The 15865-nt window shown below is 43.2% G+C and overlaps 1 protein-coding gene across 4 annotated transcripts in view; it reads right to left on the bottom strand.

Moving 5' to 3' along the window:
* Positions 1-5493: 5493 nt before the first annotated feature.
* LOC117426362 (tyrosine-protein phosphatase non-receptor type 22-like) overlaps positions 5494-15865 on the bottom strand; it is a 50759-nt gene continuing 40387 nt past the window's right edge. For 3 of the 4 annotated variants that reach the window (XM_059004168.1, XM_059004169.1, XM_059004167.1), the window contains 4 exons: positions 15211-15241; positions 15045-15119; positions 7591-7665; positions 5494-7419 (listed from right to left, as the gene is read on the bottom strand). In XM_059004168.1, coding sequence (XP_058860151.1) covers positions 7604-7665; positions 15045-15119; positions 15211-15241 — 168 coding nt within the window. In that variant the 3' untranslated portion in view covers positions 5494-7419; positions 7591-7603. Of the gene's footprint in view, positions 7420-7590; positions 7666-15044; positions 15120-15210; positions 15242-15865 lie in introns of those variants that run through there. The other variant, XR_009309297.1, reaches the window with a different exon arrangement.

Genomic DNA, 15865 nt, shown 5'->3' on the forward strand with positions numbered 1-15865 from the left:
GTCTTGTCATGTTTTGAATTACTAATAAAATGTAAAAAAAAAGTCACCGTCGCTGCCTCGGGGCCCCTTGCAATTGCATGGGTTACATGTCCCTAACGCCGCCCCTGACAGCATTTATAAAAGAAAACAGAATCACCACCTGTCAAACTTAAGAAATAAAAAGGAAATGAACTAATAGCTCAACACTTTACAAAAAAACGCATACAATATGAATGACCTACAATTTGTAGTTTTACAAGAAATAAAATTAGATAAGTGGTGGAACGACCTACCAGGACAGTTCAGTCCCTGACCACCTTCCGGCGCCTCCTGAAGACACACCTGTTCAGAAAGCATCTGTAAACCTCACAACTCTCCACTATAATGGACTATATGGCACCCAATTGTACCAATTGTACTCGCGCTTACTTATAATTTACTGTATTCTTTACTCTGCTCTTTCTTGAATTTGATCTTATTGTACTGATGCGCTGGGGAGGCCGCACTTTGGTTGATCCCCGGAGCCAGCATCGCAGCCGTTGTGTGTGCTGATGCGCCAGGGAGGCAAAATAAGCTGATCCCTGGAACCAGCATTACACTTCAGCCATTAACACCAGACAGAAGGATATCTACATCATCACATGGAAGGAAACGTAAATGGATGGAGACGCATATGGATCACATTAGTTTACTGTAAAGCTACGTCTTAGTTGGTGCTTATCTTGGCGAGAGCCGAGTTCAAATCAGCATGAAGTTTTAACATCTACTCTCGTGTAATGGAAATCATAACTGCTCTTATCTGTATTATGACATTCTGCAATGTGATATTTTACACTGTGATAACTTGTAATGTGATATTTTATAATGTGGTACTTTGTACTGTGATATTTTGTAACAACGGTAACATTTAGAGTGAAAACACCCTCCCTCCCCCCACTGTTGCTCTTACCTAATATACAAAGAACATGTGACTGTGTTTTGGGAAGACATGGAAAGTGTGACATCAACAGAAGAGGAGGAGGAAGAGGAGGAAGAGGAGATTCATACTGTAGCTGTATATAAGTCTGAATATACGTTTCCATTTGATTTGAACTTCTTAAAGGGGATTTAGATAGTCTTCTAAAATAAAGTCCTTCTGTCTTATCATCTTTAGTACCGTGCCTATTTAAACACAGATAGATAATCGCAGTATGTGTTTATACTTATTTGTATGTGCGTTTGTGTGTGTGTACTTTTTATCTGTATATACATTTTGTGTGTAAACAGTCAATAATATTACTAGACCACAGCTTTACACCATCTGATTATGCAGCAAAAGATCTGACCGGTACATCTTGTAGCTCATATAGGGAATCAGCAAAACAAAGCACTAAAAATAAAATCATCAACAGTCAATGCAAACATCGTTTCCTGAATTAATTGTATATGCTAGGTTTCAGATCGATCTTCTAAGTCAATGCATAATACATTTTACAGTGCTATATACTCACAGTATTTTGTACACTTCGAGTAGAAAAATACAATCTTAGATAGAAAACATTTTTTTATGTTATACAATTTCATAACCGCTGTACCGGTACTGACTCAAGTCAAGTATATGATTGTACAGTTCGGCCTTCATCACCAACATCGCTTGTAAGCTCGAAACTGATTGGTCCATTCGCGATTCGCCGTGTCCATGGAAACATAAGTCCGGAAACGAAATGCCCTCAGAGAAGAAATGTTTTACTCGACATACATACGTAACGAATTGTGGAAATTGCTGCTGTTTTACTGGAAGAAAATACAATTTTGAATACTATTATAACTATAAGTGAAATACATTGGTTTTACAGTGTGTCTCAATTTTTTCTAAGCTGTAAACAAAGTTATTGGCCGTGTCATGTGATTTGTTTTCTCGTACTTCCTGAAACGTGTTCGTCCTCAGAAACAAACAGGCAGTGAAGTTCAATCCCTCCTCTTACAATTTACGTTCAACTATTGGATAATGGAACTAAACCCTTTCTTGTGGAGCGCCACAAAATTCGCCAGTTTGTACAGTAATTGATAAACGTATTTGTTAATTCATCTAATAATTAATTAATTAATTTGTCAATTTATTAATACGAAAGGACTTTAGTGTGAAGCGTTTGCTGTATGAATTGACGAATATATGGACGAATTGACAAACGGATTGACAAATTTATGGCTGGATAGTTTTGGCACAAATGGTGTGCCATACTTTATTTTTATATGCTGATCATTACATGTGGCGGATTACAAATGAAAACATAATTTGGCATGTTTATTGCTGTGTCGCGATACATAATCCATGGGTCGTGGATCGGATCGTTTTATAAAAGATGGCGATGCATCGATATTTTGATGAATCGTTACACCCCTAGTATACACAAGTAATACAATTAATTTTAAATTTACATTAAAACCCACTAAGAAAGACATTTTATAAAAGTGTGTTTTTAGTCTTGACTTAAAAACTGTAATGGTCCCAGCTTCCCTGACAAACGAAGGCAGAGCATTCCATAATTGAGGAGCTCTACAATAAAAAGCCCTACCTCCCATGTTGCTTTTGTTAACCCTAGGAATAACCAGCAGCCCCACATCCTGTGATCTAAGAGTGAAGTTTGGAAGATACGGGGTCAGTAACTCCTGCAAATAATTAGGTGCTAATCCATTCAGGTCCTTGTAAGATAACACCAAAATCTTAAAATCAATTCTATACTGCACAGGGAGCCAGTGTAAAGAGGCCACAACAGGGGTAAAGTCGCCACCACTTACACCATTTCCAAATCAGCTGTTTTCACCTTGTTACCTTGCCATTCATGTAGATTTCAATAAAAAAGGCAGCACCTTATTGTAGTAAAAAAGCTTGACAGATCGATCAGTCAGCTGTTTGCACCTCCTCACTGAGCGATTACCTCTGTACTGTACCTTGACAGATCGACCAGTCAGCTGTTTGCACCTTACTGATCGATTACCTCTGTACTGTACCTTGACAGATCGACCAGTCAGCTGTTTGCACCTTACTGATCGATTACCTCTGTACTGTACCTTGACAGATCGACCAGTCAGCTGTTTGCACCTCGTTACTGATCGATTACCTCTGTACTGTACCTTGACAGATCGACCAGTCAGCTATTTGCTCCTCCTCACTGAGCGATTACCCTGTACTGTACCTTGACAGATCGATCAGTCAGCTGTTTGCACCTTACTGATCGATTACCTCTGTACTGTACCTTGACAGATCGACCAGTCAGCTGTTTGCACCTCGTTACTGATCGATTACCTCTGTACTGTACCTTGACAGATCGACCAGTCAGCTGTTTGCACCTCGTTACTGATCGATTACCTCTGTACTGTACCTTGACAGATCGATCAGTCAGCTGTTTGCACCTCGTTACTGATCGATTACCTCTGTACTGTACCTTGACAGATCGATCAGTCAGCTGTTTGCACCTCGTTACAGATCGATTACCTCTGTACTGTACCTTGACAGATCGATCAGTCACCTGTTTGCACCTCGTTACTGATCGATTACCTCTGTACTGTACCTTGACAGATCGATCAGTCAGCTGTTTGCACCTTACTGATCGATTACCTCTGTACTGTACCTTGACAGATCGACCAGTCAGCTATTTGCACCTTACTGATCGATTACCTCTGTACTGTACCTTGACAGATCGATCAGTCCGCTGTTTGCACCTCGTTACTGACCGATTACCTCTGTACTGTACCTTGCCTCTTTAATTCCTGTATGCAGTGTAAGGTTTAGTTATAGTTGAAAAAACACTGCTGACTGCAACAGTCATTGTAAATAAAATGTATCTGTTAGATGCTGTGCACTTGCCAAGGCATGCTTGGAACTGTTAGTCAGCAAACAATGCAACATTGCATAAAAAAGCTGGGGACAATGTGGGAATGGACCTGATTATGGACAGGGGAAGGGGATGGGAGTACTCTGTAAATATTGTGTGTTTGTAAATTGTGTTATTCTTGTTCAGATCTGTTAGCAGTCTCTGCCTGCCTTGATGCTTGTGTGACTAGAGCTGAAAGACTAGCTGTGTGTGAGTGCTTCACTGAGGGGGGTGGGTGCAGGTCTGACACGAGCAGTCACAGATAGGGAGTGTTGGACCAATGAGTGAGGAAGGGGGAGGGACTTGGGTGTGTGTGAGGACATAACAGTTTGAAAGAGAGAAGCTGGATCTGGCGGCGGGAGAATTGAGGGAGAGAGTTAAGAGAGGTTGAGTTTGTGAGTGAGAGGAGAATGAGAGCCATTGTTCACTAAAAGCTAAAAAAATAACAAGTACAGCAGTTTTCTATTGCTTTGAACCACAACTGTTGTCTGTCTCATTATATCCTGGAAACCCCGCAGCTCAATATGTAAATAAATCGTGTTCGCCTGCAGGGCGTATCAACTTCAGCCTGTGTCTCGATCTCCTGCCTGTCACTCAGCAGCGAATGCACGCACCCACACGACAGACGACTAATCTGTCACAAGCATTAGTACCCTGTATTTTTCTAAACATGGGGTTTAGGGGAGATCGTTAATAAAACATGAATCTCAAAACAATAATAATATAGTATAGTAATTGTTACAGCTGTGTATAATGGTATTTAAAACAGGATTCATTTATCCGCCCTCACTCGGGTCCCATCGCAGACAGATACGTGATGGGTTAATGTACTTTTTATTAGATTCATAGGACTTATCTTTTTTATTAGTGTAATGAGTGTCTTACTAAAGTTTTTTGAACCGCATACACGCTTGTTTGTTTTGATTACCGTACTGGTGATTGGGGGACATTCTGAATGTCAGGTTATTATGTGGGTGTTTATACGGTACATCGCTTACGTTTATATCGTGAATCACGTTAACACAAACAGGCCCGTTCTAAGCAGTGGTGAGTGTAATATGTTCACTTTTCCTGGTTTTAAGCCCGGGACAGACAGGCACAACGCGGCACGCAGGGCATTTTGCCGCCTGTATTGCTGCCATTGCTTTCATATTGTGTTGGATAGATCAGCACAGGACGATACTGCGAGTCCCGCAGTGCCCTAAGTACCACTGTGCTTTCAAGAAGATTCAGTAGGATGAAATGGTTTACAGTATCAGAGGCAGCACTTAGATGTAGAAGAATTAAAACTGATGGAAGCCGGAGTCAGAGCTTATCAGCAGATCATTCACAACTCTGACAAGGGCCGTCTTGGTGCTATGTGCAGCATGAAAACCAGACTGAAACTTCTCCAATATACCATTAAGAGTTAGAAATGTTTGTAATTGAATTGCTAAATTCCTATATAACTAAGTGGTAATGAATGGACACAACAAATTGCAACTGACTGCTGTACCAGGCTGTGAGGTACAACTTGTTTACAACTACAGGAGTGCATTCGTGTGATAGACTGCAGTCTGTACACAGGGACAGCGAGCGCATGCTTTTATAATATAAACAGACATGTCTGCTGGTAAATCATTTATCAATTCAAAAAGGCAAGCAGCTGGTACAAACATGCTGACCCAAAGCGCTGGTTTAATTCTTTGGACAAAAGTTTACAAAAATACCATTTAAACAAGCAATTACAATGTGATAGTCCTTGATGGCAGTGGAATGCACATGTAACAACACATACAACACAGGTCCATTCCTTACACTGAACTCAGTGCTTTGGAAATTAGAAGAGGCTGAAATAATAATAAACAGGTACATTCATTCCTTACATTGCTTTGGAAATCAGGAAAGGCTGAAATAATAATAAACTTAAACACATTACAAATCTAAGATGCAATGAGTTTACCCTCATTTGGATGCCAGTACTCTCAAGTTGTAGTTCCATTGAGCCAGGTTGATCCATTTAGAGGAAGTAATATCACACTGTTAAAGTTCAAAAGCATTGCAGCACAAAATAAAAAGCAATGTTTGTAAATGGCTTTTTAGTACAGTTAAATAAGATACATGTGTGTCAATGCAGGGCACCTGCTGGCTGGATAGGGTCATTGCACATTTACTGCAGCACACAAACATTCATATGTGCACTTCAGGATTGTTTTAGTTTGGAAAGGATAGATAGAAAGAAACAGTTTGCACCGTTTCATTTCAACACGGAATGTTGCATTAAGTTACCATTTAAATAACTGAGATGCCTATACCCTAGTGGACTAAAATTATCCTGTGTGAATCCCAGCTGGTACAGATTACAAGGCTTTTGCTTCATCTGGATGCTGTGCCACTTGCATTATTATTATTTGTTTCTTAGCAGACGCCCTTATCCAGAGCGATTTACAATTGTTTCAAGATATCACATTATTTGTACATACAATTACCCATTTATACACTTGGGTTTACTCAAGGGTACAGCAGCAGTGTCCCCCACCTGGGATTGAACCCATGACCCTCCGGTCCAGAGTCCAGAGTCCAGAGCCCTAACCACTACTCCACACTGCTGCATGCATAAGGTGATTAATCCATGGATGATACAGCATTAGTGTTGAAGAATGGTCAAAAATCACTAAAGAATCATGCCAAAAGCTCATTGACAAATATCCTAATCATTTAAAAGAGGTTATTATTGCTAAAGGTGCCTCAACTAGCTATTAATTTAATTATCGTTGTCAGGGTATGAATACTTTTGAATTAGTATTTTTGGAGTTTTGCAAAAAATTGCTGGAATAAATAATTGTAGACCATTTCTTGTAACTTTTTTTCCTCATCCACAAAAGCAAAACCTTTGCTACAAAAGATTTTTCCTATAATTATTTGTTTGAGAAATTTCTAGAAACTATACATTTCCATTGGGGTATGTCAACTTTTGACTACAACTGTATAGTGGATGTGGGTGTCCTAATGAAAACAGGTACATTCTGAAGGGGATTGTTCTAGTCTAGATTCTGCAGTGCAGTTCCTCTGTAATGGAAACACTCTCTCATGGGTGGATCCCTGGATTTATGGAGCAGATAAAAACATGCCATTTGAACACTGGCCACAGAGTGTGTTGAAGAATAAAATCTAGATATGACAACCTTACAAAACAGTCCTCATTAAACTAAATACTGTATTCCTGTGAGCAAATGTGTGTTCAGTAATGGCTGTCACTTTTTAAATTCCATCAGCGGACTTCCAAGATAATGTGAAGCAAGTCTTGTGTTTTCTCAGATGGCACACACACCATGGTCTCTTCCAGTGATTCCACCTCTGTTACAGCAACCCACCCTGGAGCAGGGACATGAGGATATTACAGTGTGCTGTAGAAATAGAAGGGCTTAGAGATCCTCTGTTACAGGACACCCTGGAGCAGGAGACAGGAGGATATTACAGTGTGCTGTAGAAATAGAAGGGCTTAGAGATCCTCTGTTACAGGACACCCTGGAGCAGGGACAGGAGGATATTACAGTGTGCTGTAGAAATAGAAGGGCTTAGAGATCCTCTGTTACAGCGACCCAACCTGGAACAGGAGACAAGAGGATATTACAGTGTGCTGTAGAAATATAAGGGCTTAGAGATCCTCTGTATTCATTGGGCTCAAACTTAACCAAAAGCAATAAAACAATAGAAATAAATACATGAACACCACGTGACCCTGTTAGGCCTGTGCAGAGAGCCAGGTTGAACTTACTATCACAAGGTCTTCAGACCCAGCCTGCAGGGAGATTCCTTGGTCCTTTAGGCTTGGAAAAACGACTGCCAAACCCTGTAATGAAAAGAAATAACATTGGGACAGTTTCCATGGAAAAAGAAAAATAAGTCTCACCTTTTTCTCACTCTATTTTGGTAGTACTTCAGGTTTAGTGAGTTTCCATGTAGTTTACTTTTAGCCAGAGAAATTCTCCTTCCAAATGCCAATAACCTAATTAATATTAAAATAGTTCCAATTTGGCCTTGCGTGCTATTGATATCGTACAGCTTTCTTTAACTGGGTTTCCACAAACATTTTACGTTGTGTTGAAGACCGCAAGTGCAGCCTGCCTCACTTCACCACCAAAAAAATAACTACGGGAAAGAAAACAAAAACCGAGACAGCGTTACACAAATACAAAGAGTGCTTTCCATAAGAGTGCTGTGTACTATCCTTGTATTATTTGCTAAACGTCTTTTGACTGCATATTTATTAACCTATTAAACACGTACATATATAATAATGTGACCAGGTAAGATATATAAAAGGAGTGCCTCCCGACAGACAGAGGTGCTAATGAGGCTAAGGGCTAATGCAGTGGTAGTCCTGACAGTAGAATACTGTACTGTGATGTCATTTTAATTCAAAGTCCATTACATGTAACACCGCACAGCAGACAATCACTTCTCAAGTATACTGTAGTAAAATTGGATTCTGCAGCCTTGAGCAAACATGAACGTGATCATATAATAAGTTGCTTACCCACGAGGACTTGTTTGATGTATTGTCCTCAGTGATTGAGCAGCATTGACATTTGTATACTGTATTTAAACTGCTGATGCGCGGAGGCTCTTTTGCTAATTGTAATGTGAGGAAGCTGAGAGCAGTGTCAATGATCAGGCTGGAGTCTTGCTTTACAGTTTAAAACCAGTGTTGGTTTTATTTATCTTGCAGTTTGGTGGGGAAACAACCACTAATAAAACAAACAAACAAAATAAAGCTGGCTCTCAGTTGGAGCACTAACTAAACAATACTTCATGTGGTCCCTGTCTGACGTTTACCCAATTAAACAAATACAAATCAAAACAGTTCATATGCGTGTCCCCCCCGGAACTACACACATACTGTGGCTACTTTACTTATCTGCACAGTATAGAACTGGAACAAACACATCTTTTAATCGCTCTTTGGTTTTAATTCTTCTCTTCTGCAAGCCAAAGCCAAAGCCACTGCCACTGCCACTGCCTTACTCCTCTATACCTCTTCACTAAGCCCTTTCTATCAAGGTGTCATTAACTTTAACAAGCAGTTAACCAATTGACCATTATCCTTAATTCGTTAAGGAAACGTGCATACATGCGGGAACTCATGACATCTAGTGGTCAACCCATTACACTGCAGGGAACAAAGCTCTTATTCTCAAACTAACATGCTGATGCTGCAGCACTTCACAGTAATCATATCGGTCCACTTGTAAGAATCAGATCATCCAGTACGGATATGATTCTTATAAATGGAGTGCACTGTATTATATATGGAGAGTTGCAATCTCCCATAGAGCTTGGTGAAGCTTACAATCTTATTACTGCCATGTAAGTGCATGGAACAATGTGCTGTCACTGCCGTGACCTATAAAGGCAGTGATGTCATCACCCTGTCAGAATTCTGAACAATTCTGAAAGAAAATATGGCACTCAAGATTTGTAGCTGTCAGTGAGACGGAGGTGGATAGTTTTATTCAAGAACAAGAAAACAAAGGCACACAAAGGAAAACATTATGTGACCTAAGTTCAGAGAGTATCTAAGAAGCGTTTCTGAGGAAAATATTTGTATAATCTATATGTACGTATTATTATTCAATGTTAAAGGGGGAACATTACCTTTGAGCATACTGCAGTACTCCACAGCTAGCCTTTGCAAAAGTTCACGTAACGCTGAAGCTGTGCTGTTTAAGAGCGGTGAGGCACTGCTTGCAGGGAGCGAAGCCTAGGACACACCTGAGCGGTGAGGCACCACTTGCAGGGCGCAAAGCCTAGGACACACCTGAGCGGTGAGGCACCGCTTCCAGGGAGCGAAGCCTAGGACACACCAGAGCGGCGAGGCACCGCTTGCAGGGAGTGAAGCCTAGGACACACCTGAGCGGCGAGGCACCGCTTGCAGAGAGCAAAGCCTAGGACACACCTGAGCGGCGAGGCACCGCTTGCAGGGAGTGAAGCCTAGGACACACCTGAGCGGCGGGGCACTGCTTGCAGGGAGCGAAGCCTAGGACACACCTGAGCGGCGAGGCACCGCTTGCAGGGCGCGAAGGCTAGGACACACCTGAGCGGCGAGGCACCGCTTGCAGGGAGCGAAGCCTAGGACACACCTGAGCGGTGAGGCACCGCTTGCAGGGAGCGAAGCCTAGGACACACCTGAGCGGTGAGGCACCGCTTGCAGAGAGCGAAGCCTAGGACACACCTGAGCGATGAGGCACCGCTTGCAGAGAGCGAAGCCTAGGACACACCTGAGCGGTGAGGCACCGCTTGCAGAGAGCGAAGCCTAGGACACACCTGAGCGGTGAGGCACCGCTTGCAGGGAGCGAAGCCTAGGACACACCTGAGCGGTGAGGCACCGCTTGCAGGGAGCGAAGCCTAGGACACACCTGAGCGGTGAGGCACCGCTTGCAGGGAGCGAAGCCTAGGACACACCTGAGCGGTGAGGCACCGCTTGCAGGGAGCGAAGCCTAGGACACACCTGAGCGGTGAGGCACCGCTTGCAGGGAGCGAAGCCTAGGACACACCTGAGCGATGAGGCACCGCTTGCAGAGAGCGAAGCCTAGGACACACCTGAGCGGCGAGGCACCGCTTGCAGGGAGCGAAGCCTAGGACACACCTGAGCGATGAAGCACCGCTTGCAGAGAGCGAAGCCTAGGACACACCTGAGCGAGGAGGCACCGCTTGCAGGGAGCAAAGCCTTGGACACACCTGAGCGGCGAGGCACCGCTTGCAGAGAGCGAAGCCTAGGACACACCTGAGTGATGAGGCACCGCTTGCAGCGAGCGAAGCCTAGGACACACCTGAGCGGTGAGGCACCGCTTGCAGAGAGCGAAGCCTAGGACACACCTGAGCGGCGAGGCACCGCTTGCAGGGAGCGAAGCCTAGGACACACCTGAGCGATGAGGCACCGCTTGCAGGGAGCGAAGCCTAGGACACACCTGAGCGATGAGGCACCGCTTGCAGGGAGCGAAGCCTAGGACACACCTGAGCGGTGAGGCACCGCTTGCAGGGAGCGAAGCCTAGGACACACCTGAGCGATGAGGCACCGCTTGCAGGGAGCGAAGCCTAGGACACACCTGAGCGATGAGGCACCGCTTGCAGGGAGAGAAGCCTAGGACACACCTGAGCAGTGAGGCACCGCTTGCAGGGAGTGAAGCCTAGGACACACCTGAGCGGTGAGGCACCGCTTGCAGGGAGTGAAGCCTAGGACACACCTGAGTGGTGAGGCACCGCTTGCAGGGAGTGAAGCCTAGGACACACCTGAGCGGTGAGGCACTGCTTGCAGGGAGCGAAGCCTAGGACACACCTGAGCGATGAGGCACCACTTGCAGGGAGCGAAGCCTAGGACACACCTGAGCGATGAGGCACCACTTGCAGGGAGCGAAGCCTAGGACACACCTGAGCGGTGAGGCACTGCTTGCAGGGAGTGAAGCAGGGTGGCGTGCCGCAATACCGCTTTGCTGGTGGACACACATGAATGTTGTGAAGTGCCAATAAAAAAAAAGAAAGACTGCCCACCACCTCCCAGCACTGTACAACAACCCAAAAAACGTACATCATTCTTGAACTTTTACTGCTTGAAACCAGAGTGAACGACCATGTCCATCTCCAGAAATTTTTATCAGGATCTAATGTTATAAGTTCCCATGTCAGAACACCACTCAGAAATATTAGCCTTTTATTTACCTAAGGATATTTATGTAAAATATTATATTTATTTTGGGATACAATGTGAAAGCCTTTTTCTACAAAGAAACAGCTATTATATATCCGGCACCGCACTTAACAAGACTGGACTGTGGTACTGTATCTGTAGTTTTACATTGTATAGAAGCTGCTATTAAGGAAAAAAGGGATCACATTATTTGCAATTGTATACACAATAATCAGTCTACTGACAACTGGTTAATTACTTGACAAATGATACAGGATGTGAAGTAACTGGATTAATGCGGGGTGTAAGCGGTTAGTATTTGTTCTGGATCATTCAATAGACCCATAACCAACGTCCTTGAAATTCTTATTTTTATAATCAGGTAGCTCAGGATGCTGAGAAACTTCAACTATCAGTAGCTCCTCCATGTTGATGGATATTTGAGTTCATCACAACATGACGTATCCCACACCATGGACCTGATAGGCTAGACCCAGATTTGCCGCTGCGGGAAAATGTTTGTGCAGCAAAATATCGCGAGCCGTTCTAAAATTCTGCCGCTGTGACACTTTTCCGCAATGTCATTTTTTCGTCAATGTGTGTTCACTCTAATTGAAATAAAATGTGAGAGATATGTGCGGCATTTTGCCGCTCCCCGCTAGCGGTGCCGCGCCGCTCCTGTGTGTCCTAGGCTGTCTTCCAACCCTGCGAAACAGTAAGCTTTTTGTGCTGAGTGGTGCTGCTGGGATCAATAAGCTACTAACAACCAAACGAACAAGATGGCAAATTTTGCATTAAGCGCAGAGCTTCTCTGCTCCCCTCAGGTCTGACTCTCTGAATCTGCATGCGATTGAGCTCACCTTCTCCCCCTGCCCCACCCCCTGTGAGTGTTTACTGATTGGATTGAATCTGTGCAGGAGTCTTCAAAGTAACAGTTAAGTTACTTTGAAGACTCCTGCAAGTTAAGAACGTTTTTCAAGTTAAGAGTGTTATGCTGGAATTACAAATACTGTATTGACCGAGCTACAAATGCAATGCCTTCTGATGTTTGGCAATTATTTTCTAAAGTAAGATGACAAGAAAGTAAAGTAAAGAAAGTAATGTTTGGAATACTCCGGTACAAACCTGCGTGGCCATTTAATGTGATGGCACCCTACAAAACATCAAATAAAACCCGCATTTATTCATCTGAACTACCCCGGAGTAAAAATGAAGAAAAACAACCAAGATCGTTCCTAACGTTGTATCTCTGGTCAGAAGTACATAAGAACATAAGAACATAAGAAAGTTTACAAACGAGAAGAGGCCATTGGGCCCATCTTGCTCGTTTGGTTGTTAGTAGCTTATTGATCCCCGAATCTCATCAAGCAGCTTCTTGAAGGATCCCAGGGTGTCAGCTTCAACAACATTACTGGAGAGTTGGTTCCAGACCCTCACAATTCTCTGTGTAAAAAAGTGCCTCCTATTTTCTGTTCTGAATGCCCCTTTATCTAATCTCCATTTGTGACCCCTGGTCCTTGTTTCTTTTTTCAGGTCAAAAAAGTCCCCTGGGTCGACATTGTCAATACCTTTTAGGATTTTGAATGCTTGAATCAGATAACCGCGTAGTCTTCTTTGTTCAAGATGAATAGATTCAATTCTTAAGCCTGTCTGCATACGACATGCCTTTTAAACCCGGGATAATTCTGGTTGCTCTTCTTTACACTCTTTCTAGAGCAGCAATATCCTTTTTGTAACAAGGTGACCAGAACTGAACACAATATTCTAGGTGAGGTCTTACTAATGCATTGTAAAGTTTTAACATTACTTCCCTTGATTTAAATTCAACACTTCTCACAATATATCCGAGCATCATGTTGGCCTTTTTTTTATAGCTTCCTGTAACAGGGGGAGACCTGTGCTGACTCTTCTGATGTGTCCATAGTGCTGCAGGGAGAGGGCAGCAGCCCGTCAATATCCGCCTGTCAGTCATGGCAGTGACACGGAGAGGTGGGAGAGTGGGTGTGCGGGCTTTCCTTCTCTCTGAGTGGCTGAGAGGCGGGTCGTGGGGGAATTGCTGGCCCTATAAGTTAACATTCTGCTGTTCCCTCAGGTCTGCCCTCTGAGACGTAAACGGTGTGCGGAAGCGCTGGAGAAAAAACTGCGGGGACGGAAATCCCAACAAGAAAAAAATAAATAAATAAAAGAATTAGCGGTAGCGGGGAAAAACTTTGGGCAGCCCCGGTAAAAGGTGTATAGCAGGCTGAGGGAGCCGCTAGTGTAGGACGGAGACCCGGGCCGTGCGGATAGCGACGGTTGGGGTGAAGCTGCTGAGCGCAGCACCTTTTATTTGTAGTTTTGTTTACTGTGTTTTATTTTCCCTGTTCCTTTCGCCTTTTGATTATTGTTTTGTTTGAAACACTGTATCCTGTACTGCCCCCGGTATAGTTGTGGCTCTGTCGCTACCATAGTTGGTACGGCAGACCACAGACAACAGCACCCTCTGCGGGCTGAAAAGAAATTGAGCTCCCATAATAAAACTGGGCACCTGTGCGGTGTTCCTAAATTACTTCTCTGTGTCCTGTGTGTCAGTGAATTACCCACCACCCTTCCACACTTCCCCACATTGTCTAGATGAAGACATTTCCGAGTCAACATAAACTCCTAGGTCTTTTTCATAGTTCCCTTCTTCTATTTCAGTATCTCCTATATGATATTTATAATGCACATTTTTATTGCCTATGTGCAGTATCTTACACTTTTCTCTATTAAATGTCATTTAGCATGTCTCTGCCCAGTTCTGAATGCTGTCTAGATCATTTTGAATGACCTTTGCTGCTGCAACAGTGTTTGCCACTCCTCCTATTTTTGTGTCGTCTGCAAATTTAACTAGTTTGCTTACTGTACCAGAATCTAAATCTTTAATGTAGATTAGGAATAGCAGAGGACCTAATACTGATCCCTGTGGTACACCACTGGTTACCTCGCTCCATTTTGAGGTTTCTCCTCTAATCAGTACTTTCTGTTTTCTACATGTTAACCACTCCCTAATCCATGTGCATGCATTGTAAAGTTTTAACATTACTTCCCTTGTGTAACAATGCTGGCTGTGGCAGGACCGGAGTGATATGTGCGAGATGGGGGGTGTTCCGGGGGTGTTCTGGGGGGCTCTGAGGTACACGTTTTTTTTCTTTTTGGTTAAATCTTGGACAACTTAATCTTAAATTGGTTAAGGTCATCCAAGATTAGTGCTAACCAGGGCCTGTGAAACCAGCCCTATATGTACTGACATGCACATAAGCATTTAGTGCTGCAGTTCATTTGAACGTTCACATGTTTTTGGGTTATTGAATAGCAGAAGGTTTCTAAGGGATTTCTAAGGGATTTCCCCATGCTTTAAATACTCACTGGTCATTCTTCAGTACCTTACCTCACACTGATTTCTCATGAATGGCTTCTCTACAGTAAACCTTTATAAAGACAGTGCAGTTGTATGAACTGTTGAACACGACCCTTTACCCTTTCAGCCAGTTCAAGTGAAAGTTGTCATAGTTCATAGTACATACCCAAGCTAAACCTGGAGCTTGTGTGGTTTGAGGGAGCAGATTCGACTGCATTTGCTGCTGAAGTTGCATTCTTTGCTGAGAAAAAAAAAGAATTAATTTAATTAAATTAAAGCTACAGTAGATACTTTCGCCTGCTATTGAAAAAACATTTATAAGACAAACTTACTCTTTTTCACATTTTTTAGAAACTTCATGCTCTGTAGAGAGAAAAAGAAACATGAATGAGAATAAGGAATTGCAAAAGCAGGTCTCTCTTCTGACTCTCAGCCACAGGGTCACACCGCTATAGATAGTTCTGAATGCAGAATGCATGCTGCAGGTGTAGCAGCGGGGGGATTGTAGAGCAGGAGAAAACTAACATTTACTCAAAACCTAATGAAGTCTGAAATCAGTGGGCAGTCTGAAAACTGAAGGCAGGATGCATAGAGCACATTTGAGAAGTGACTGGTGTGTTTCATTGTCATTATAAGGTATTGCTAGGGGGTATTGGGGATATCCTAAACTCCTCAGTAACCCATAAGAATCTTGGTTTGGACACTCCCACCTCCCCTGGCTTTGTGACTTAGCTCTAGCACGTGATCACACAGTAGAAGGAAAACAAGCTCTGCTAATTGTGACATCACAGTTCATAACTGCCAATAGAATTGCCTGTAGAAGTAATCAACTAAACAGTGGGTGTGCTAAGTAAGTGATCTGCTCAGTGAAAGAATCTACTTAACGGTATGTTCAGTTCCACTCCTCCTGAGCAGCTGACAGCACTACAGAGCAGGTTTCATCAGTGATCCGAGTGAGCGAAAACATTCACTCTGAGCTGCTCAACA

The sequence above is a fragment of the Acipenser ruthenus genome, chromosome 29, assembly GCF_902713425.1.
Source record: "Acipenser ruthenus chromosome 29, fAciRut3.2 maternal haplotype, whole genome shotgun sequence".
Lineage (NCBI taxonomy): Eukaryota > Metazoa > Chordata > Actinopteri > Acipenseriformes > Acipenseridae > Acipenser > Acipenser ruthenus.